Here is a 25,922-nt window from a genome sequence, read left to right as displayed (position 1 = left end):
GCATCAGTAATGGAATGCTTTCAATCAATTTCCAACAGTGTGTGCAGTGCTTTGATGCTGAAGGGAGGAGGTAGTTGGAGTGGAGGGGGTGGGTGGGTGGGTGGAGGGGAGGGGGGAATGGGGGATTGAAACGTCCTTACAAGCCTAACAACCCAGCCTTATGGGGAAGCAGTCTAATTCAAGAAAAGTCTCTTATAAAATCCAAAATTGCATAAGACATTATTATTCTACTGGCTGTGAAATATGCAGATGTGAAAACACTGTTGTTGTTTACCTGTAAAAACACTTCCCAGCTCTCACCCGGGACACAATCTCTCATTACCTTGTCACAATACAAGGAGCTGCAACTCCTGTCTCAAAACAGTTATCATAATAGACGGATAGGCTGATGTTTCTTATGAAGTCAGAGTTGAAAGGCTCCCTCCTGCCTTCCTCCCTGCAGCTCCAAACAATCCCCAGTAGATAGGGAGGCTGTTTTGTTCTCGATGGCTGCTAATCCCAGTTCAAAGGGAAGAGCCGTGTCTCTGCATCAGGGCCCTGTAATGCCCATGAAATGAACTGATGCCTGCCTGACTGCCCTGTCTGTATGCCTGGGCTACGCTAACGTGGCTCCCATCACTAGAATCAGCAGCACTCTGATTAGGAGAAGAGAGCACAGCAAAGGCGCCCACACAACAACAACAAAAAACACACAAAAAACAGATCAAAAGGCACTGAAGCTGGAGGCAGGAGGCAGCCCTTCAGCTCGACCACAACAGAGTATCTGTGTTATTGGAGCAGTGAGGTTGCAGCAACATTGCAGAATCATTGCAAGAACTTTGGGGTAATCTATGCAGACCCTGTATGACATTTCAGCAACATTGTAGCCATTGTGGTTTCTTAACCAAGACTGTGGAGCAGCACAGCGCACCTCCTTTAAACATAGGGATAAATAATGGAGTTATACATCCTCGGACAACACAGCACAGGGCTTCAGATCACTCCAGAGGTGATGAGAGACTAATGCACTGAAAGACAGGGGAGAGGAAATACCATTAGGGCTGAGGCTGAGCCAATTGCAATAACAGCAGCTTGGTGAGTGTGATTACTGATGGGGAAAGGGCTATCCTCAGTCTGCAGATTTACAAAAGTATGCACACACACACACATTCTAATACACATACACACATGCACAGGGGCAGGGATATCCTCCGTACGATGTCACACACACACACAAAACACACACAAAGCTATACTACAGTTAGAGATATGGGGGAGAGCAAGCTGGGTAGAAACCCATCAAGTGCAAAGAGACACTAATTACATTGCAATGACAGGGAAGAGAGGGATACACAGTGGGCCTTTCATTAGGCGTTTAGAGTTACATACTCACACAAACATTAGGCCGTTACACGTGTCTGCACACAGACACACATCCATACACAAACACATACACAAATGAACGTGCACACTCACTGCAAATTCCATGGTGGCTGCAGCAGCATTCACACCTCTGGGCTGTCAATTACTTCAAGGAAATAAACGCACACACACACAGAAAGAAACAATTCCCTTGAGAGGCAAAAGGCAGGTGCAGGAATTAATGTACACATGATCAGAAAAATGTAAATATGTTTCCTCCGACTGGGCTGTGGTCTTCGAAAGGGCAGTCAGAATAGAGCTTTACACAGAGAATCTTTTTACATGATTTAGTCGTCCTCTGCAGTAGTGTACGTGTTGCAGATTCTTAAAGGTCCTCTACCTTTTCTCAGCTGGACTAGGTCTGGGAATCCCATAGAACCTATTCATTCTGTCACTCTGCTGTTACCTGGTGGTGTAGTGGAAGAGGACGATGGCTCTGACTGGGTCCATAATAGCTGGTGAGGAATGTTGTCTAGACTGGTTACACTCCTTCATCACCATTAATTATACTCTTGCCTCAGTCCCACCTCCACGATGCCTCTCCACCTGGCTAACATCCGCTGGACAGTAGCCTCACTTGACCAACAGACACAGTGGTTGGGAAGTTGAGACTACTGACAGAAGTGGACAGTTATGAGAATGCCAGTATGCTGGTTAAGAGATACAGTTTCAAAAAAGACATACAAAATGTAGCTGTGGAAAGCCAGTTTAATCCTCCAGACACCTTATCCTCCTACCTAACATTTCAGCAATCATCATAGTATGCTACTCCCCGTGTTGGCTGTGAAACGAGAGGGCTTCACACGGGGAGGTTCCTGATTTGTTCATCTCTCTTTGTGAGAGAGGCTGTTACATAAACCATGCTGTCATCATGCCTTTCAGGCATGAGGTGGAACATCATCATGTCAGTAATAGGTCTTCATAATGGTTTTTGGTTCTCTATTTTGTATTCATGCATGTAACCAGAAAGGTAGAACTCTCTGCTCTTACTGGGGCTTGAGCTGAACAAATGATTACCACGAAATGTAATCAGTGTTCATTCATTTCATGCTAGAGAGGCCTCTTGGGAGGTGGTGAATGGAAGGCTGTATCATATCTCCTAATATCAACAAGGCAGGCTGGAGGTTCTTGTAATTAGGTACCCTTTGGGGAGAGGTAGAGCGGGACAGTAAGACAGCGTCTCGCTTAAGTTGAAGGGAGAGTGGCAGATTTGGGTGTCATAAATATCAGCTGTTTGACATTGATTGGCGAAGGCTCAGCCAAGGCGCAGTCTGCAGGCATCCCGGGTGGCGCGCTGCTCAGCTGTGTTCTTCTATTTCATGGTAGTAAAGACTCCTGCCGCATTCTGAAGTGAACTGTTCTGTCAGTCCACGTCAAGAGTAACCCCCCCACTTCTCTCTCTTACATCCACCCACACATATACACATGCCATATCTAAATTTGAGCCAGTTTCACACAGCAAGAAAATAATCCCGCAGCAACAGGAAATGTCAATTGCTATGTGGATTAAAATTAATGGACATTTTTTGAAGGGGTTGATACATATTTTGTTTGGGAAAATCATGTCTGAAATTAAAGTGGAAATTACAAACTTTTGGAGTCTTTTAAAACCTCTAATACACTACAAATGTGCATTTCCTGCTGTGCATGAAAATTCCTGCAACAAAAGGATGATCAAATTAACATACGGCATCTGTACACACAGACAACCTCTTTGGCTGGCTTCGGGTGAAGCCCGAACAACAAGTGATGCACACACTGTAACGGCAGCCTTCCTCCTCTTCGTCTGAAGAGGAGGTGTAGCAGGGATCGGACCAATACGCAGCGTAGTTAGTGTCCATATTTTAATAATAAACAACTGAACATGAACACAATACAAAATAACAAATCCGGAACAGTCCTATCTGGTGCAATGAACACAAAGACAGAAGACAAAGAACACTTTACAAACTAAACAAAACAATAAACCGACGACCGTGAAGCTATATAAACAATAAGTGCAGACACAGGCAACTTAGACATAGACAATCACCCACGAACTACCTAATGAATATGGCTGCCTAAATATGGTTCCCAATCAGAGACAACGATAGACAGCTGTCTCTAATTGAGAACCAATCTAGGCAACCATAGACATACATACACCTAGACTAGACACTGCCCCATAAACATACAAAACCCCTAGACAATTCAAAACACATACATCCCCCATGTCACACCCTGACCTAACTAAAATAATAAAGAAAACAAAGATAACTAAGGCCAGGGCGTGACACACACTTTCAAACAAAGAGCATAGACTTGCATATAACAGTTTAAAAAATGTCCCTTCCTACTTTAAACTGAAGGGGGTTGCAGAATGTTTGTGCAGAAATTATGTGTATTACGCACCCACAGAGCTCATAAGGGAAAAAGACATAAACAAACACACACACGCAGACTCAGACGTCATACCTTTACTATTTCATACTGATTTAATCTGTTTGTGAATTGTGATGCACAATTTCTAAAGAAACATAATTGGTGAGTACTCGTCACACGTACATGGTCAGGAAAGCCATACAAAGGTAGCTATCCCTTCAAAAAAACATTTGTTTTCCTTCTTACACACAACTGCTACAGTAAGAATGCTTTGATTCACGCCAATTACCATGTGCAGGGAGAGAAAAATCAGGTTAACGCTCTTCTTCAAATGATTTCTTCGAACTTGTGTTTATTACACAGCTTAATGAGCCTTGAAATTGGTGAGATTACTTTTTTGTACGTTTATTTCAATAGCGAGCGTCTCCAGTTTCAGTGGGATTGGTTTCCCCCTGGACGATGACGACTGTATACAGTATGTTGCGTGCGTGCAGCTGCAGATCACGTGAGGGAGCATAGCACTGCAGTGCTACAGAGAGTAAGTAACCACTGGTCTGAGAAATAGGTGAGGGATTCCCCCTGATCACAGTGCAGTTGAGGGTGCCATTAGCCATCTGATTTACTTCAGGACCTACATGTTGCGTTGAAGTCCTGGCAAAAAAGATGAAGGTGTCACTTTGGAGGTGCCACTCAGGTGACTCAGGGTCAGATTACTATTTTCAAGACCTACTACTACGCCTGCAATGCTTGATTCGACTTCTTCAATGAAAACCGTTCCTGGTAAACTATCCTGTCCTTTAGAGATGCTGTTCAGACCGAGACAATGAGGACATTCCCACAGTCCATCCCCATGTTTACCACTACAGTATGACAACACAGACGATCTGGAAGCCTCCTGGGCTTACTGGATGTGAAAATCAATAGCCTTTTTCCCCTGCCAGACCCCTTTAAGTTTGCTAATCTGTAATGCCTGATGCATAAACACAGTTGGCATTATGAAGAGATGGATATTTTATGGATGTTTGGCCAATGTTACTTGATCAGCTAACACCCACCACTTTGAGTCGCTTTCAGTCCCAGAGAAGCACTCATTTAGAGTCGGACCGACAGACATTCTGTCACACGTCATCACCACCAAACTCATGTGACTCCTCCCTCATCCCTCACCAGAACCGGACGACCCAGATAGCGCTCTGCCTGTCTTTGTGGGCCACGCAGCAGGAGAATAGCTTGCAAATTAGCCAAAAAGAGCAAGGTGTTAAATTTAGGCCCCTAATTATGTGAAATTATGAATCCGTCCTCCAACATGTGCTGCCCCTTGAAGATGGCTGGACCGGAAGCATCCCACATAGTGTCCCCAGGGGAGAAGATAGCCCTCTCCCTGAACTGAGAATGCTAGAGGAAGAAGATGATCTCATGAATCTACAGCAAAATGTTTACATCCTTCTCAAACTCTTGCAATCCTTGAAAGATGTCGTTTTGTTGTTGTTACTATTTGTCGTGTCTGGGAACAAGATAACTATTTGTCATACTATTGTGGTTATACTAATAATACCTAGTGTATAATGCTAGCAAATTCCAAACCTCAGTGGATGGGCAGAAAATGGCACATCTTCTATCCAAATGCACAGCAAATCTAGTGGCAAGGGTGGAATTACTCAAATAAATAAATAATCCCACACAGCCGTTTGTAGTGCTATTTTAAGGCTTTTGGCAGCTTGAGTGGTCTGAAAGAGTTCCATGCAACACTCAATGTCCATTAAGAATTTAAAGAGGAGATTCAGAACTAGGCCACAGAAAATTCAAGAAGAAAAAACACAAGGCTCGATCGCTTCCTCTCCCTCTTGTTCAGTCTGATGGCTTGTAGATAGAAACTGTCTCTGAGACTGTTGGTATCAGGCTCATGCTCAGATACCATCTGCCCGACAGTAAGGGAGTGAACAGATCGTGGCTGGGGTGTGTGGAGTCCTTGATGATGCTGCGGGCCTTCCTCAGGCACCATTTCAAGTAGATGTCCTGGATGGGTGAGAGCAATTGATGTACTGGGCCTTGCGGTCGTGGACGGAGCAATTCCCGTACCAGGCCATGAAGCAACCGGTCAGGACGCTCTCGATGGTTCAGTGGTAGTATTTGGAGAGGACCCGGGGTGGGATGCCGCATTTCTTCAGCCGCCTTAAGGTTCTATCAGAGTACCAAACGTGTACGTGTATGCACAGCAGTGTTCTGGAACATTGAACCTTTGGCATTCATACTTTTCAAATTCTCAGCGCAGCTCATGCAATTTCTCCAACTGTCAACACATTCAAATGAACAGATGTGTACCAGAGACAAGTTGGTTGGGAATTGTGGGGAGGTGCGTTCCCCGCGGATGGTGGTCTCAGCCGCATAGCTATGTCATAATGGGAAGCCGGACTATCGCGTCTCAGTGTCTGTGGACTATTATTTATGCAGAAGAAAGTAGAAGCGCTGTTGCGCCCTATCGACAAGAGTGGTGGTGTTGTTGGCCCATGTCAAGTCCTCGGTGATGTGGACGCCGAGGAACTTAAAACTGCTGACTCTTCCTACTGCAGTCCCGTTGATGTGGATTGGGGCATGTTCCCTCTGCTTCCTGAAATCAACAATCAACTCCCTTGTTTTGCTGATGTTGAGGGAGAAGTTGTTGTCCTGGCACCACAATGCCAGTTCACTTACCTCATGTGAGTCTAGCTGTGGGTCACACCGAGAGAGACAGTCAACTCCACATCCTGAGCTGGATGGGTAGAGAGCTCAATTAAATTCCCATTGACGCCTACTGTACAAACTCAGAGTGGCAACTACCGTGGAATAAGAAGTTCAGTTCAGCAGGGCTCTTGAAACAAGCCATGAGGGGAAACCTTGTAAACCATAAAGATTGTTTGGGCCACTATAACAAAAACAAATCATCAACTTTCCATACAATGACTGGTTATAAATCTAGACAGGTAATGACTTTTTGATGTTTGACAATCTACTTTGTATGTATAGCGTTCTGACAGATCACAATTACTGAGGGGCTTTATAATGCACAAGGGGAAGTGACAGTTTGTCAATCATTAAATTGTGTTGAGCTGCACTGAGAAAACTAGAAATGTCTCACTCCCATCACTTCCTTTGATTAATGATAAATATGTAGTGTTCCCAAGGTATACAGCTTGCATTAGTATTCACTCCAACTCTCATAGGACTATGTAGCCACCTACAAAATAATGCCTCAAAAGTTTGTATCATTTCTGTGACATCCAGAGAGGACGTTATCAGGCTCCTGGCTCAGATGGTCTATTAATCCCAGGGGGGATCCTGACATAGTCACTTTGAGAAATGCCGATGTCAGAGCGGGATTGCAAGAAAGGTTAGAATGGACCTTTCCGAAGACAAGAGACAAAGCTGTTCTAAGGATCTAAGGTCCTTGGATTTCCCTGACGCAAATCACATCATCACTTCTGAGACTCTAATTTCACTTCTGTTAATCCAAACAGTGGAGTGAGTTATTCTACTTCTTGGAAGAATTCACTTGTCTCCATTTGGTGAGCATTACGCTCCCATATGCAACTTTTCAGGGAAGTCAGGAACCAATATATACAGTCAGTTAGGAAAGCAAAGGCTAGCTTCTTCAAACAGAAAATTGCATCCTGCAGCACAAATTCCCAAAAGTTCTGGGACACTGTAAAGTCCATGGAGAAAAAGAGCACCTCCTCCCAGCTGCCCACTGCACTGAGGCTAGGAAACACTGTCACCACCGATAAATCCACGATAATCTAGAATTTCAATAAGCATTTCTCTACGGCTGGCCATGCTTTCCACCTGGCTACACCAACCACGGACAACAGCTCTGCACACCCCGCAGCAACTGGCCCAAGCCCCCCCCCACACTTCTCCTTCACCCAAATACAGACCGCTGATGTTCTGATAGAGCTGCAAAATCTGGATTCCTACAAATCAGCTGGGCAAGACAATCTGGACCCTATCTTCCTAAATTTATCCGCGCATTTGTTGCAACCCCTATTACCAGTCTGTTTAACCTTTCTTTCATATCGTCTGAGATTCCTAAAGATTGGAAAGCGGCCGCGGTCATCCCCCTCTTCAAAGGGGGAGACACTCTAGACCCAAACTGTTACAGACCTATATCCATCCTGCCCTGCCTTTCTAAAGTCTTCGAAAGCCAAGTGAACAAACAGATCACCAACCATTTCGAAATCCACCGTACCTTCTCCGGTATGCAATCCGGTTTCCGAGCTGGTCACGGGTGCACCTCAGCCACGCTCAAGGTCCTAAACAATATCATAACTGCCATCGATAAAAGACAGTACTGTGCTCTGTCAATCACCGCATTCTTATCGGCAGACTCAACAGCCTTGGTTTCTCTAGTGACTGCCTCGCCTGGTTCACTAACTACTTCTCAGATAGAGTTCAGTGTGTCAAATCGGAGGGCCTGTTGTCCGGACCTCTGGCAGTCTCTATGGGGGTGCCACAGGGTTCAATCCTCGGCCGACTCTTTTCTCTGTATATATCAATGATGTCGCTCTTGCTGCGGGTGATTCTTTGATCCACCTCTACGCAGACGACACCATTCTGTATACATCTGGCCCTTCTTTGTACACTGTGATAACAAACCTCCAAACGAGCTTCAATGCCATACAACACTCCTTCCGTGGACTCCAACTGCTCTTAAATTCTAGTAAAACGAAATGCATGCTCTTCAACCAATCTCTGCCCGACCCGCCCGCCCGACAAGCATCACTACTCTGGACGGTTCTGACTTAGGATATGTGGACAACTATAAATACACTCTACTCAGCAAATTGGAGGCAGTTTATCACATTGCAATCTGTTTTGTCACCAAAGCCGCATATACTACCCACCACTGCGACCTCTATGCTCTCGTTGGCTTGTCCTCGCTACATATTCGTCGCCAAACCCACTGGCTCCAGGTCATCTATAAGTCTTTGCTAGGTAAAGCTCCGCCTTCTCAGCTCACTGGTCACCAGTGCAACACGCGCTCCAGCAGGTATATTTCACTGGCCATCCCCAAACTCAAAACCTATTTGGTCGCCTTTCTTTCCAGTTCTCTGCTGCCAATGACTAGAATGAATTGCAAAAATCCCTGAAGTTGGAGACTTATATCTCCCTCACTAACTTTAAGCATCAGCTGTCAGAGCAGCTTACCATTGCTGCAGCTGTACACAGCCCATCTGTAAACAGCCCATCCAACCAACTACCTATCTCATCCCCATATTTGTTTTTCTGCTCTTTTGCACACCAGTATTTCCACTTGCACATCCATCACTCCAGTGTTAATTGCTAAATTGTAATTACTTTGCCACTATGGCCTATTTATTGCCTTACCTCCATACTTCATTTGCACACACTGCATACAGATTTTTCAATTGTCTTATTGACTGTACGTTTGTTTATCCCATGTGTAACTCTGTGTTGTTGTTTTTGCTTTGCTTTATCTTGGCCAGGTCGCAGTTGTCAATGAGAACTTGTTCTCAACTGGCCTACCTGGTTAAATAAAGGTAAAATAAAAGTTAGAGAACGTAACAAGTCTGATGCGATCAAAATCACAACAGGGATCTCTTCTGTGCGCATCCAAGAGACAGGTAACTCCCAAATGAATTAAGAGTTGAGAGAGTTTGATTGACAGATGTTGACTGTCAGCAGAAGAGATGATTTATGGCCGCCTGTCAGGCAGTCCCCTGGAACACCACAGGAAACGCTTCAAATCTCCAACCACATCGTAGCCTGTGTCTACTCAATCTTCGTCTATCGCTAATTCATCCAGATCATTTCAGTCCTGGCAGCAGATTTCTCTTCCACTTTAATGAGTTTAGAAATGAGCACACCAGTGTTGCTCCATTTACCAGTAATGGGAGTTGAAAATGCCATCAATAATACTAACTCTAGCCACCCAACCAGGCCGGCTGAGAATGTACCAGCGACCGTTTGGAGACATCTCACGCAACTTTCTGTTTCACCTCAGTAACCTTGCCTACTGGTAGTTTTAGGGGAGATGAGAGGCCAATGACCCTCAAGAAAAACAGCGCAATTGCATCACCGATTCCACAGCCGTAGTAGACACCAACATTAACCCTCGCCTGTGCTGCATTTTCCAGCTCTATACCTAATTTCTGTGCTACCCTGATATTGGTGGAAAATTGCCAGTAGATTTAGGGAAGGATTCTAAATCTTCTGAGGGGAAGGTCGGTCTGGAGCTCAAGCTGTGCTCCCTCGTCAGAGTCATTACCAGTCGAGCTCAGATAATTTACCACAACATCCGTTACACCATTTACCAGTGTCTTTAAATTAAGCTGGTTGTCAACTCGCAATCAGAATATAATTAATAAAACCCTATTTAAGATCATCTCTCTGACTTTACACTTGAGTTTTAAAATAACTCAGTAGATGCTTTTTAGGCCACTGAGACACAAACAACCCAATGAAGTTCCACCTCTCTGCTGTCAGATTAAGTTAGCTCGTTTGAATGGAGATTACTCCCCATCCATAAAAAGCAAACAGCTTTACTTTCCAATATGCAACTCCATTTAAAATGCACAAATCCTCTCAGGCACATCATTCATCATTGTGAATTCAGTGTTGAGTAACGTCCGTAAAATGGATACAAGACAATTAACAAAACTTAAAATTACATGTTTCCCATAAGAACTATTAGGCTAGCTTCAATCCCTTTCCCTGAAAATACCAAAGCGATACTGGGACATTTTCAAATCTCTTGAACATATTTAGGGAAAATTGAAAAAGTGGGTTACATTAAATTCCCTTGCATTGTTATTGCAATGAGAACTACAGAATTGCAAAAGATGCTAGCCAAGTTTTGTTTCTGCCTTGCAACCTATACTGCTGTTTGGAAGATCTGATCAAAAAAATCATGCACGGCATGTGAAGCAAAGAGAACATCTTGATCTGGGCTTGATGTTTTAACAAATAATGAAAATACAATTCCTGATACCAGTATATGCACATCCAATTAACAGGAACATATGTATACTCATAATTTACTATTCCCAATCACACCCAAACAGAAGAGTCTTTTAAAATGATTCTTTAAATGTATAGTTTAAATGCCGGCCAGACCTTCTACAGAACTGTACATTATGATGTTCCCGGATGTTGTTTGTCTCCATTACATATTACATTGGTCCGGAGACCCTTGCAATCCCCGATGTGATGTTTTCTGCCCCAAATCCGTGGCGTGTACGGCTGTAATGAATTCCGGGAGGAAAAAGATGTTGTGTATGGCAAGAACTGTCGCTCTGCTAATTCAGCCCCCCCCCCCATCGCCACCCACCCACTCATCTTGTGTGGTGAGAGACCAGCATACACAGGGAGGGCAATGCAGTGTTGCTGACACAGCTGAAACGGCTATATGATTCACACGCATGTGGTGAGAAGAAATGACTTTGTGGAATTCCATGATAGCTGTTTTCATTTTGCAGTGTTTCATACTGTCAGATGGATACACACTAGTCAAGCAATCCATTGTTGTCAAAACCTTTCAAACCTGTTAGTCCTCACATCTACCATGATTTAGGTTTCACACTAATTCATGTCACACATACTGTAAAGCACTCACATAAAGCACCAGACTGGAACACCATAACATTGTAATAACAGCCACGCCCATTGTTTCCTGATTCATGCATTTACAATACAAAGAGTATCAAAGTCCCCCCACATGGATGCTAATGTGAGCGATTCCCATTCAGTGTTCTGCTAACCATTTACCCCCATAGAAATCCCATTACAATGAAAGACACATTTACATACTTGTTATGTTCTACTTGCTGACTGAGTCTCACCCATCATCCGATGGGTGAGACTCAGTGGTGTTCAAGAAAACAAAGTGGTGTTGTTGACCACCAATGCATTTCTCCTAAGCAACAGGCTTAATAAATAAAGACGTCAATTTGTTTTATTGATTTAATTTATCAATAGGCATTGCCTCTGCCAGATGCAGAGTGGCATCCATAAGTCTAAATATTCCTGTTACATTGCACAACCTTCAATGTTATGTCATAATTACGTAAGATTCTGGCAAATTAGTTCGCAATGAGCCAGGCGGCCCAAACTGTTGCATATACTCTGACTCTGCGTGCAATGAACGCAAGAGAAGTGACACAATTTCACCTGGTTAATATTGCCTGCTAACCTGGATTTATTTTAGCTAAATATGCAGGTTTAAAAAGATATACATCTGTGTATTGATTTTAAGAAAGGCATTGATGTTTATGGTTAGGTACACGTTGGAGCAACGACAGTCCTTTTTCGCGAATGCGCACTGCATCGATTATATGCAACGCAGGACATGCTAGATAAACTAGTAGTATTATCAACCATGTGTAGTTATAACTAGTGATTATGATTGATTGATTGTTTTTTATAAGATAAGTTTAATGCTAGCTAGCAACTTACCTTGGCTTCTTACTGCATTCGCATAACTAAGGTTGCAAGATTGAATCCCTGAGCTGACAAGGTAAAAATCTGTCGTTCTGCCCCTGAACAATGCAGTTAACCCACCGTTCCTAGGCCGTCATTGAAAATAAGAATGTGTTCTTAACTGACTTGCCTAGTTAAATAAAGGTGTAAAAAATAAATAATAATAGGCGTCCAAAATTACCGATTTCCGATTGTTATGAAAACTTGAAATCGGCCCTAATTAATCGGCCATTCCGATTAATCGGTCGACCTCTAGTCTTAACAGCGCGTTTTGCCAAGGCAAGTTACTTTGAGCGCAGCCCTATCCAGAAATCTGGAAGTGGATTCTGATTAAATTCAATTTTCACAGAACCGCTTGATGCAATTTCGATGAGAATCTCTTGTTCAGATATCGGTAAGTGGACTGGAGGAAGGTCATGAAAGGGATAACGAATCCAGTTGTTTGTGTCATCTGTTTCGGGAAAGTACCTGCGTAATTGCGTACCCAACTCACGCAGGTGCTTCGCTATATCACATTTGACATTGTCCGTAAGCTTGAGTTCATTTGTACAAAAAAAAAATCATACAATGAGCGAAAGACCTGTGTGATGTCCTTTTTAATGCAGACAGAGAAGAGCTTCAACTTCTTAATCATAGCCTCAATGTTGTCCCACACATTGAATATAGTTGCAGAGTCCCTGTAATCCTAGATTCAGATCATTCAGGCGAGGAAAACCATCACCCATATAGGCCAGTCATGCGAGAAACTCGTCATCATGCAAGCCGCCAGACAAGTGAAAATTATGGTCAGAAAACTTTAAGCTCGTCTCTCAATAAAAAAATTAAAAAAAGGTCTATATTTTGCCCCTTGATAACCAGCACACTTCTGTATGTTGTTAAAGCGGTACATGGTCGCTGCCTATATCACAGGGTTGCAAACTGCTGATGGCCCAAAAGGGTGACTCTTTTTTGTTGTTGCAATGAAACATGCAAAAAATCCCTGCTTGGGGGAAATGTAGGTTTAACTAATTAAACAACAAAGAATATGATCTACATGATCAGTCTCTGTGTGTAAAATAAAAAGTGGTTAATGTGAACCTAACTCACAGCTAAAAAATGTATAGAAAGCAATCCAATGTTATTTGTTGCCTAGACTTTACTGCAAATGACACTCAAGTCTTGAGAAAAAACAATACACTAATATTGCAGTTAGCCATGACAGCCTTTATAATAGAATGCTTGTGACCATGACAGCCTTTATAATAGAACGCTTGTGACCACACACATCTAAATATATCTTAAAGTAGAAATAGAATGAAATAAACAGGCATTCTATTTTTGCTCTATTATAGTGGCCACTATAGTAGACATCGATCAAGTGCACAAGGCTACATGTGTGCATAAATAACGTTCACCGAGTAAAAAATGTTATAATCACCCCTCACTCGTGTTACTGTCAAGTTCAACGCAACAAAAGCAATATCTTTGGGCTACACTGCACATTATTACAGTGTACACTTTCTGGCTTTGGACATCTGTTCTACAATGTGCCAGCAGAGCATGATACCCTTTGTTGGCATAATTGATCTCTTTCAGGCCGAGAGTACACCTGACATACCCCTTTAATTCCACTGTATTGAAAAAGTGAGAAAGAGGGAAAGTGTGTGGTGTTCCTTTCACCTCTATAGTGGCATCCAGCTTAAGCCAGGCCCAGCTCCAGATACACTTGATCCCTGAATCCACTTGTTTAACAAGTAATGCCTCATTTTCACCTAATTCTCTAATTCTGAAAATGAACCACATACTGTAGAGGGAAAACATTAGTTCACAGATAGTACTCTAGTTAGTTCGCTAACTTGTTAACATTTCACACAGATTGCCAGGGTCCAGTAAGCAAAGGCAGCTGTCAATGATCACGTTAGGCTGCGTTTAATTAGATTTTTTTTATGCCGATTTAATCGCGGGGGAGGCACTAGTAATGTCTGCAGTTTTCGGTTTGGCTATTTGTTTCAAGTGTATTAGTCTATAAATAAATATCTTTGCCAAAATTCATCATCTCTCCCATGTCTTATTCGACTAGTAGTTGTTCTGAAATGTTTATTGCTTGCCTACATTGTACTCCCTCCTCTATGTTTAATATAACACACATACATTCATTATTATTATTAATTTTGGTTGCCTATCCTGACGTGAAGTTAATTCTATAGAAAGTTTTTGACTTTGATGTGTGCCACAGAAAGTATTTGACTCCTTATACAAATCCTATCAAATCAGTTACAAAATTAAGGAAATTAGAAGGGGGGGATTTCGGCAAGGCCATTTTCTTGCCTGCCGAAATTCTCCCCCTCACCCTTCTATTTTGGGACTGCAAGGCCTGGCACACTTCATAATCATTTTGGTAGCTAAACTGACACGTGAAGAGCAGAAATCTCAACTAGCAAGCAAGTAGCAACAATGAAGAATTGAGTGTGTGTGCGTTCAAGCGAAAGGGGGTGGAGAATTCTGGCAGGGGGGAGATTTTCGGCACAACAACGGCAATACCAGTTAATACTATAGCGAAATAGTTAGGTTATTAACGTTAGCTTATCTGATGTAGCTGTCTGACCTTATTAGCCAGCTAATTTTCACACCATCAATTATTTGATCAGTTAAGTTGGCTAATGTTGCTCAACATTTCTCTGGATAGCTAACGGAGTATTCTATTCAGCTACTGTAGCAATATACTTAAAAATGCTAACAATACTTGTTCCACCACACTTTCTCCCTCATCTCAAACTTTCCAAATGCCAGTTGTTTTTCGGTTACAGCTCATGAAGTACGGTTCATCACCTTCTCACCCCTGTCTCCGTAGTCAGGCTTCTCACCTACCTCTTTGTTATCGTTCAGTGGACGCGCTGCTGTAGCTGGTAAACTGCCATTCCACCCTCCGCTCTCTCAGCGCTCGCTGATGCTGTAACTGGCACATTGGTTGTCTCTTCTCTCTTCAGTCGCGTGCTTCATTCTAATGTTATGTGAATGATTGGATGAACCTTGGATACAGCCAGTATTGCTCCAAAGGCACACCACTCGTTCGCTTACAGCCAGTAGTCATCCAAAGGCCCTTTTCTCAACGGATCTACACGAATCACCTAGGTCACCTATTTTGGATTCAAAACATGCGAATTTCACCGAAAGGTGACTAGTTTGCATCCCTGTTATCATTGCATAGTGCAGAAAATACACGAGAGTTCAGGGGCCTTGCTTTAACAAAGTTAACCATTTTCACTGTAGTGTCTATTTTTTAGGTGAATCACATTTTTATTTGATGTACCCAAGACGGCATTGCGTGGCGTACCCCAGTTTGGGAATACCTGGTCTAGATAGTTCATATACTATTTACTAAAAATACCAAAAAAAACAGATATTAGTGAAAAACTACACAAATGTTGTTTGCCACTAGGTTTAGAATAAGGCTAAATGTTTCCTGGATACTAACCATCTGTGTCAGTTACATCACCCAACATTTCAACAGTAATAATCCAGGGGGGTTCTGCTTAGCTTCCCCATAAAATCATGGTCAGGGTAAAAATGTATTCTTGAGATGTTGCACTTTATCCCGGCAGCAGGACGTTGCCATTTGGACAGGCTAAGCCTATTTAACCTGTGTGTCATTAGAGAAGGAAGATCCCTCAACTTGCTCTGCCTGCCTGTTGTACACACTGTCCCGAGTATCAGTCCGGCAATGTGGGAGGCCACACAATACAACAGCAGAGCATTTATTCTATACAATCCACAAAAGTCCCCATAATCCAGGCCTGCAACAAAAGTATCCCCTAAAGCAGCTTAATATTGTAGAGTAGAGAGAAGCGGCAGCCCTCCAGTCTCTTGAAGGCAATCAATCTGGAGAGATTGAGATGTTCTGCTTATCCTTTAACTGTGGCCTGGTCCATATATGCAGATTTGTACCCTAAAATACAGCCTGTGCTTTGAAGATGAAATAACTGCCTTCTGAACTCTTGGTAAAGCCTTCGACTACCAGCAGTCTCCTACTTGAATCGATTACAGTGCAAACCCTTGAACTAGGATGAAAAGTGTTCAGAGAAAATCTGAAAAAGTGCCTTCAAATCTGATATCTCTGTGCCAAATCTGATATCCCTGTACTCTGTCCTATCTCAACTCATGGTAATATAGGTAGATGAATGCAAATTATTATTCTCAAATGTCCTTTTCCACACAAAATAATAGCTTTACTGATCACAGCTGAACGTCTCTACACTAACTGAGCCAAACAGACCCATTCAGTACAGACCCCTCCCCCCCAACCCAGTTATTAAAAATGATACATCAAACTGTAGCAGGAAGGTAACAGATTGCAAACTGCAAGACAATTGATCTACAGTAGCTCATGGCAGGATGTGTCCAATCTGATTGCTGCTAGCCTGCTCGGTTGCTCTGCAAGGCCCCTTGAGTAGCATAAAGCAATCCAATCTGGGGAATGGGAGTGCAATGATGTGTGAAGATGCCCCCCCAATTATTGGGGGGCTGTCATAATCAGATTAAAACTCTATGGGTCCTCTGTGATTCTATCCATACAGAAACTATTCACACCATTTGAATTTTTCCACATTTTGTTGTGTTCTAGTCTGAATTTAAAATAGATTACATTTAGATTTGTTGTCACTGGCCTACACACAATACCCCCTAATGTCAAAGTGGAACTGTGTTTTTTGACATTTTTACAAATAATAACATATTAAGTCTCGAGTCAAAAAGTACTCGACCCCTATGTTATGGCAAGCCTAAATAAGTTCAGGAGTAAAATGTGCTTAACAAGTCACACAATAAGCTGCATTGCCTCTGTGTGCAATAATAGTGTTTAACATGATTTTTTTTATCTCTGTACCCCACACATACAATTATCTGTAAGGTCCATTAGTCGTGCAGTGAATTTCAAACACAGATTCAACCACAAAAACCAGGGAGGTTTTCCAATGCCTCGCAATGGTATCCTTTTTAGCATGGTGAAGTTATAAATTACACTTTGGATGGTGTATCAATACACCCAGTCACTACAAAGATAAAGACGTCCTTCCTAACTCAGTTGCCAGAGATGAAAGAAACCCCTCAGGGATTTCACCACGAGGCCAATGGTGACAAAGTGTTATGTTTGGGGCAAATCCAATACAACACATTACTGAGTACCACTCTCCATATTTGCAAGCATAGTGGTGGCTGCATCATGTTATGGGTATGCTTGTAATCGTTAAAGACTGGTGAATTTTTCAGGATAAAAAAGAAACAGAATGGAGCTAACCACAGGCAAAATCCTAGAGGAAAACCTGGTTCAGTCTGCTTTCCACCAGACACTGGGAGATTAATTCACCTTTCAGCAGATCAATAACCTAAAACACAAGGCCAAATCTACACTGGAGTTGCTTACAAAGAAGACAGTGAATGTTCATGAGTGGCCGAGTTACAGTTTGACTTAAATCTACTTGAAAATCTATGGCAAGATCTGAAAATGGTTGTCTAGCAAGGATCAAAAACCTATTTGAGAGCTTGAAGAATATTGTGAATAATCATGAGAAAATTTTGCACAATTCAGCTGTGGAAAGCTCTTAGAGACATACCCAGAAAGACTCACATCTGTAATCACTGCCAAAGGTACTTCTACAAAGTATTGACTCAGGGGTGTGAATACTTATGTAAATTTGATATTTCTGTATTTCATTTTCAATAAATTTGCACAAATGTTTAAAAACATGTTTTCACTTTGTCATTATGGGGTATTGTGTGTAGATGGGTGAGAAAAAACACAACACAATGTGGAATAAATAAGTCAAGGGGTATGAATACTTTCTGAAGGCACTGTATGAGCAGTAATGTGATTTTGGTCATGAATAGATAGGGAGGTGGGTATCTAGATGGGTTCATGAACTGAGTGAAATACTATTTCTCCTCGCTGAAAGATCCTATTTGGCATGTCTGCCATCATGCAAACTGATAGGATCTGCAGAAAGGGAGGATGCTTTGATAGATAGACCTATATAAGTGATTCACTTGTTTTTCAAGCAAAGCCAAGCGATTCTAGTAAACCCGCCACGTCTTCCAGCTAAGGTCTCTTAAATTCAGTCCTAGCCTGGTCACATTGTCTGTAGATTTAGGGGTAGTGAATATCGCACGACACCTCTGTCATCCAAGTTTAAATGTTTTGGGGTTATTGAAGACAAGTGTCAAATTCCTATTGTCCCTTAAAGTGGATTTAAACAGCTTTTTCGATGAATGAACATCAAGGATTCTTGGATTTACTCTGAAATAGGAAATAAGGAGAGGCAAATGCAAATTGGTGGAACACGGCATATGGTCTCTTACTGCAGTCCTCAAAATAATTGGCAGCTTTCTTTAGATATTAAGAACTCTAACACTCCAAGGAGCTGGAACATGTGGTAATGACCTGGCAGGATGGATCTGGGCTGAGCGTATGCTAATTTACTGTCACGTAATTAGCTTCCCTATCCATTCTACAGCTGGGCTGACTTGTTCAAAAGTGTTGCAGGTCGTAAAAATTTGAGGTGAGAAAAACCCCCACATAAGAACACCCCCAGTTCCTGCACATACTGTACACTGACTTCAGCATCGAACACGTCTGTGTTGCTGCATTAGGTTACAGCACTGTGATACAAGACCTCTTTGATCTTAATAAGTATATACTAAGATGTTGAGGGGGGGTGCTGCGGTAAGATGAATAAGATCCAAGAATATCCTGCAGTTCATTTGAACGTTCTGTTCCGAATAGGAAATGAGTTGGAACCCTGTATGCAGGAGGATAACACCCATGACCACTGACACTAATGATTTAACAGTAAGATGTTACGATTCATGGTGCTACTGTACATGTATGTTGCAATGATATTGGATTACATGCAAATGTGCATTGATGTCTTAATGCGATTCAAAATGGACGGAAAATGAGTCTAGTAAGAAGTTTATCCTCCCTGAAGTAATGTTGGATTTTTTCTAAAAGAGCTTTGTCATTACACACAAACGAGGAGACGATGGTATCTATCTTCATCATAAAACGGGGGCCACAAAAGATAGGAACATGATTTCTGAGGCCAAGCAACAGGTTGTATAGGATGTACAGGTATGATTGATTGGCCAATTGCTTGAGTGGGGCTGTGTGTTGCACATCAACCGACACAGCCATACAGTTTATTTTTTGTGTCAGTAATTTACAGTACACATAGTCTCCACTCTAGGTCAGGATTCCAACCTTGTTCCTGGAGAGCTACCGTCCTGTAGGTTTTTGCTCCAACCCTAATCTAGCGCACCTGATTCTAGTTACAACTCGGGTTGGACTGAAAACCTACAGGAGGGTAGCTCTCCAGGAACAGGGTTGGAGAGCCCTGCTCTAGGTAATGGAAAGACTGGGAGTATCGGGAAAGTAGCTACATCAGCATTTCCCAATAATAGTCCTCCATCACCCCAGAGAATGCTAGTTTTCAGACCAGCTTGTCTTTTCATAATTTCATTATTTTGACAAGTCTAAAGCTCTTGACATTCAGGTTATTCAGCTGAATGTTTAATCCCTGATAAATGAAAAGTAGATTCACTAGACTAAAAGCCTGGCTAAGAAATATATTTTTTGACAGGCTTTCACACGCTGTCAAAATAATAGCCCAGAGTTGTGCACTTTTACAATGTGCTGAGAGGAAGTACGTGTGGACGATGGGAAGGGAGGAGGAGGGGGAGAGAGCAAAGTGCTGCATTACTGACCAGTGCTAGGCTATTCCATCCAGAACGTGCTGGCTGCTCTGCTTCAACTACTGGCTTCATGCCAAACTTGGTGGGGGAGAGGCAGTTGACTTTGATTGAGAACAACTCTGCTCTGCATGAGCCTGACAAAACACATCAACTAAGCAGAAAAACCTCTTTGAATTCTGTACACCAACTGCACTGAACGTATCCTCACCGAAATTACACTTCTCTGAATCAGCGGGAGATGGGAGGCTCGGGTTGCCTTGCATATCTTACAAGGGACGTTTAATTTCCCGTAGTTCAGGGCTGGCAAGCTTCCAATAATTCAAAACCCATTATAATTCCTGTTGTGTAATATAAAAATGTAATTTTCATTGTGGTGAACAAAGATAAATAAACAACTATAGCCTAAGCACAATGAGGCAAATTCCTTTAATTTCCTTTCCAAATCTAAATTTTGAAACCAAACTAACAATAAGAAATTAGAAATGAAGAGCACTAGACTGTAAATAAATATGCACTTGAATAACCTCTGCTTGTTCTCGTGTCAACTTGGAGCAGCTTCCTGTCCCAGGGCATTGTTCGAATGGAAGCCTCCCTTAGCCTGTGTCTTAAGTAGAGGTCGACCGATTAATCGGAATGGCCGATTAATTAGGGCCGATTTCAAGTTTTCATAACAATCGGTAATCGGCATTTTTGGACACCGATTATGGCCGATTACATTGCACTCCACGAGGAGACTGCGTGGCAGGCTGCCAAGGTAAGGTGCTAGCTAGCATTAAACTTATCTTATAAAAAACAATCAATCTTAACATAATCACTAGTTAACTACACATGGTTGATGATATTACTAGTTTATCTAGCTTGTCCTGCGTTTCATATAATCGATGCGGTGCCTGTTCATTTGTCATTGAATCACAGCCTATTTCGCCAAACGGGTGATTTAACAAGCGCATTTGTGAAAAAAGCACTGTCGTTGCACCAATGTGTACCTAACCATAAACATCAATGCCTTTCTTAAAATCAATACACAAGTATATATTTTTAAACCTGCATATTTAGTTAATATTGCCTGCAAACAAATTTATTTTAACTAGGGAAATTGTGTAACTTTTCTGGCGTTCTGTGCAAGCAGAGTCAGGGTACATGCAGCAGTTTGGGCCGCCTGGCTCGTAGCGAACTGTTTGAAGACCATTTCTTCCTAACAAAGACCGTAATTAATTTGCCAGAATTTTACATAATTATGACATAACATTGAAGGTTGTGCATTGTAACAGCAATATTTAGACTTATGGATGCCACCCGTTAGATTAAATACGGAACAGTTCCGTATTTCACTGAAAGAATAAACGTTTTGTTTGCGAAATGATAGTTTGCGGATTTGACCATATTAATGACCTAAGGCTCGTATTTCTGTGTGTTATTATATTATAATTAAGTCTATGGTTTGATAGAGCAGTCTGACTGAGAGGTGGTTCATAAGGCTCATAAGCATTCATTCAAACAGCACTTCCGTGCATTTGCCAGCAGCTCTTCGCTGTGCTTCAAGCATTGCGCTGTTTATGACTTCAAGCCTATCAACTCCCGAGATTAGGCTGGCAATACTAAAGTACCTATTAGAACATCCAATAGTCAAAAGGTATATGAAATACAAATGGTATAGAGAGAAATAGTTCTATAATAACTACAACCTAAAACTTCTTACCTGGGAATATTGAAGACTCATCTTAAAAGGAACAACCAGCTTTCATATGTTCTCATGTTCTGAGCAAGGAACTTAAACGTTAGCTTTTTTACATGGCACATAAGGCACTTTTACTTTCTTCTCCAACACTTTGTTTTTGCATTATTTAAACCAAATTGAACATGATTCATTATTTATTTGAGACTAAATTGATTTTATTGATGTATTATATTAAGTTAAAATAAGTGTTCATTCAGTATTGTTGTAATTGTCATTATTACAAATATATATATAAAAATCGTCGGATTAATCGGTATCGGCTGTTTTTGGTCCTCTAATAATCGGTATCGGTATTGAAAAATCATAATCGGGCGACCTCTAGTCTTAAGAGAGGATCCACAGTGTCTGGAGAGGTTAACAGTCTGCTGCTGATGCAGATTTTCAGGGATTACAGTGCTCTCAGGCAACCTAAACATGCACACACACATGGGTGGACACACCGGCGGACACACACACTGGCGGACACACACACACGGGCGGACATACACACACGGTTGGGCACAGGCGTGCACACACACGCACGGGCACACACGCCCAGCGGGTTTCTTCCACAACTCAGATGGTATTTTCAGCACAAAATGTCCGTAAAGTGACAGTGTCATCCTCGCTTCAGTCTACCCCAGAGTCTATGTGCTACCAGCCTAAATGTGTGAGTAAACTCAAATACTAACTTGTCACTCGTGTTCTGAAGACAGAATGTCACAGTAAGAGCACAAAGCCTGTTAATTCCCTGGGTGGTAGAAAAGCTTTCTTTAATCTTTCACTCTTTATTTTTCCACAATTGTGACAGCAGAATTGAGAGCTGAACATCTGACTTTACAGACAATAAGCTGACAGACAATTCATAATACTTGTGCCCCAATTCAAACTAACAAAATGTCAGATACTTGGTTGGGATATGGCTATAGCTTACTACAGTATGTAAAGAGTATATGGGTGGACAAAGCATGGAAAACACCATTACAACACGGTTATTCAACATTAGGTCAGCAAATGTGTATTGCATGCTGTCAGTCAAATTACTTAAAGGCCCAGTGCAGTCAAAAACGTGATTTATCTGTGTTTTATATATATTTACACACTATGAGGTTGGAATAATACTGTGAAATTGTGAAAATTATGATAATGCCCTTTTAATGTAAGGGCTGTTTTCAGCCTTTTTTGGTGGGATGGAGTTTTGACATCACCAGGCAGTAAATTAGTTAACAGACCAATAAGAAAGAGAGTTCCAAGCCTCTCTGCTAGTATTCAGTTTCCCCTGCCCATTCAGACCACTCCCAGACAGTCCTAGCAAAATTATTTATTGAGAAATTGCTCTTGCTAAGAAGCTATTTTGGTTTATTTTTTACCATTTCTGGTGAGCGATTAACCGACATTTCGTTTTTTGGGGGTTATCAAACAACTAATTGACCGACATCTGTTCAATTACTTCAATTCCATTAAGTTCTGTTTTTTTGTGAGCTCTAGAGAGAAATCAAATCATTCACGGCAGAAATCAAGTCAAGAACTATGTGGGACGCTGGACTGAAGGGAGTTTTCATTAAGCAAATATTCAACCTAGTTCAGCTCAGAAACGTGGTAATTAACTAATTAACCAGTTTTTCAGTCTCGGACGGAGATGGATCAGAGAGAAAGAGACAAAACGAGAGCTTTCATTCTCGCCCAAATCTGTCCAAAATAAGCCCAATGCGTTTCTATAGGCTTATTTTGGAACTACATTTGTCGCCTGCCTTCCCGTCTTTGGGACAACGACTCCCATTTTTAGGGCGGAGACATGAGCATCCCATCATTATATACAGATCTCTGGACGGATACACGTTTATGCCTGCTATATTAGGTTAGAAACACACAGACCGCATGAGAGATGAATGTACACAACAACGAGAGGGACAGAGACGGTTCGTGAAAGTATCCCTTCTCTACTTTGAAGAATTAATTCAAAAAAGTACATCTGACAGCTCTGCAGCATAGGCTAATTAGGCAGGCTAGCTAAATAGGATGACTAAAGACAGTGCAGTATGGGGAGCACATAGATAATGTTAGGTTTGGCTGGCAGACTGCTACTGCCTGAACAGAGATGAGATGACTTTAAGGAATTTTTGGATAATAAAGTAATCAAATAAAAATTAAGTAAAATACACAACTAAAATATTGTATTATTTTATAGTATTTTCCTATTGATGTCTACCCAATGTAGACCTAACAGAGACAATGGAATATTTTCAAAGTTTTGGCAATTGAATGCTACCTAAAAAAAAGCTATATTTCATGCCTTTGATGTAAAAAAATAAAATGTTATACCGAAATCAAAAACCGTAATTATTTTTGCATAATTCAACCGAAACGACCTCAGAAAGCACTAATCGCTCAACAGTACTGAGCATTTAGTGGTTAATGCGTTGAACTATTAACCGAAAGGTTGCAAGATCGAATCCCCGAGCTGACAGTGTAAAACACTGTCGTTCTGCCCCTGAACAAGACAGTTAACCCACTGTTCCTAGGCTTTCATTGAAAATAAGAATTTGTTCTTAACTGACTTGCCTAGTTAAATAAAGGCTAAAACATGTTTTATTGAAAACAATCACAGTAAGGTACATAATTGTTACCCAGAAATAATTTGATATTGAGATAAAACAGCTGCATTGGACCTTTAACACTGTAATGTGCACAGTGCCAAAGTTTATGGCATTATGACACTCTATTAACACTAAAGTTTATGACATTGTTACATATAGGCAAGCTATTAACACCATAGCTGCAAAAGGGATTGGTGACCTCCACCAGTGTGAATATTCAATAACGAACTTTTGAAACTCTGCCTGATAAAATGTTCTTGCTCTGACAGCAAAAATGGCTATTAATATCCCCCTCCAACCACTTTGAAATGAATCAAGCCAGAACATCTGTGACTAAGGATCAGAGGCCAGTTAGCTGTGGGAAAACCTAACAGCAGTTTCCCATTCCAAGCTGTAAACCCCTGAGAAGTTGCTTGTTGCCTATGACCGTGCTGTATATTGAGTAGCCAGTAACCATCTCAATAATCACCTAACATATAGACTGCCAGTGGTACAGTAGCTTATATGAATTGAGAGGAAAAGATCATTCGTTCTTGAATGAATGATAAGAAACCTATTCATGGCAGTCATCGAGTTATTTGTTCCTCAAGGAAATGGTTAAGACATGTTTACATGGTGCTATAGTATATTGGCCATTGCAATTCATGGTGAGGAATCATTGACATTGTATCTTAATAAAAGTTATTCTTCATAAGACATTTTGAACTGTGATATTCTCAATACACTCATTAGCCTAAGACTGGAAATTAATTACTATACTCTAGGCACCCGGAATTCACCTGTCCATGCAACAATTACTTAATACCTGTTCCAATTGGTACAGTTCCCGCTTATATGTCACATTTAATCGAAAAACAATTAAGCTTCTGACATATCTATTGTAAAGTCATAAACAAGAGTTTCGTGGTCATATTGCAACTCAGTGCCCATGAATGAAGATTAGGCTAAAGTTTTTTAGTCCACTCGTAAACCCATTTAAACCTTTGTAAACGGCAGGTGAGTTGAGAATAGTACAGACTTTTATGGTGCAGCATCCAATTCTGCAAACGTGAATCATGTCTGTTCGCAGCATCAGTGGATTCAAGGTAAATAAACCACATCATTTGGTAGTATTGCAGCAATCTGTCGGTTATGGAGCATGAGGAATATTGAAAGATACCTATCTTATGTATTTCAATGTATTCATAACTAGGCTATTCACACAAGAGCTGTGCTCGTGTGTAAATACTTCTCCATTCTAAAAATGTTCATTCAAAATAAAAAATTATCCTACCTCACTCATGATGTACAGTAGTAATCTCGAGGTTGCTCTCGGTTTCCAACGCTTGAGTTCACCTATTAGGAGTTAACTGTCGTCTTTTTCGCAATGGCTCACCACGGACAGAGAAGCTTTATAAAATATTATGCCGAAGTCCTCAGTGTCATCACGTTCCCACTAAACCAATAGGAATGCCGTCGGCAAATTTGTCTCACAAGTCACCACCCAACTTCTTGAAATATTCATAGTGTGAAAGCTTTTTTAAAAATTATAATAAAAAAAACAGGGCTTCTGATTCTTTCTGATAAACGTTAGGTCATGAATTAAAACAGGGGGAGGCATTTTATGAATGTTTTATTTTTTTTACATAGAAGTCATTATTTCATCATTGCGC

At 41.5% G+C, this 25,922-nt stretch overlaps 1 protein-coding gene across 1 annotated transcript in view; it reads right to left on the bottom strand.

The window, feature by feature from the left end:
• Positions 1–25,722, bottom strand: part of LOC139549324 (calmodulin regulator protein PCP4-like) — a 54,630-nt gene extending 28,908 nt beyond the window's left edge. The window contains exon 1 of the mRNA XM_071359693.1: positions 25,544–25,722. Within this exon, the coding sequence (XP_071215794.1) occupies positions 25,544–25,552 (9 nt within the window). The 5' untranslated portion in view covers positions 25,553–25,722. The remainder of the gene's footprint in view (positions 1–25,543) is intronic.
• Between the last annotated feature and the right edge of the window lie 200 nt (positions 25,723–25,922).

This window comes from Salvelinus alpinus, chromosome 22 (genome assembly GCF_045679555.1).
Source record: "Salvelinus alpinus chromosome 22, SLU_Salpinus.1, whole genome shotgun sequence".
Taxonomy (NCBI): Eukaryota; Metazoa; Chordata; class Actinopteri; order Salmoniformes; family Salmonidae; genus Salvelinus; species Salvelinus alpinus.
This window is presented reverse-complemented; position numbering and strand designations above follow the sequence as displayed.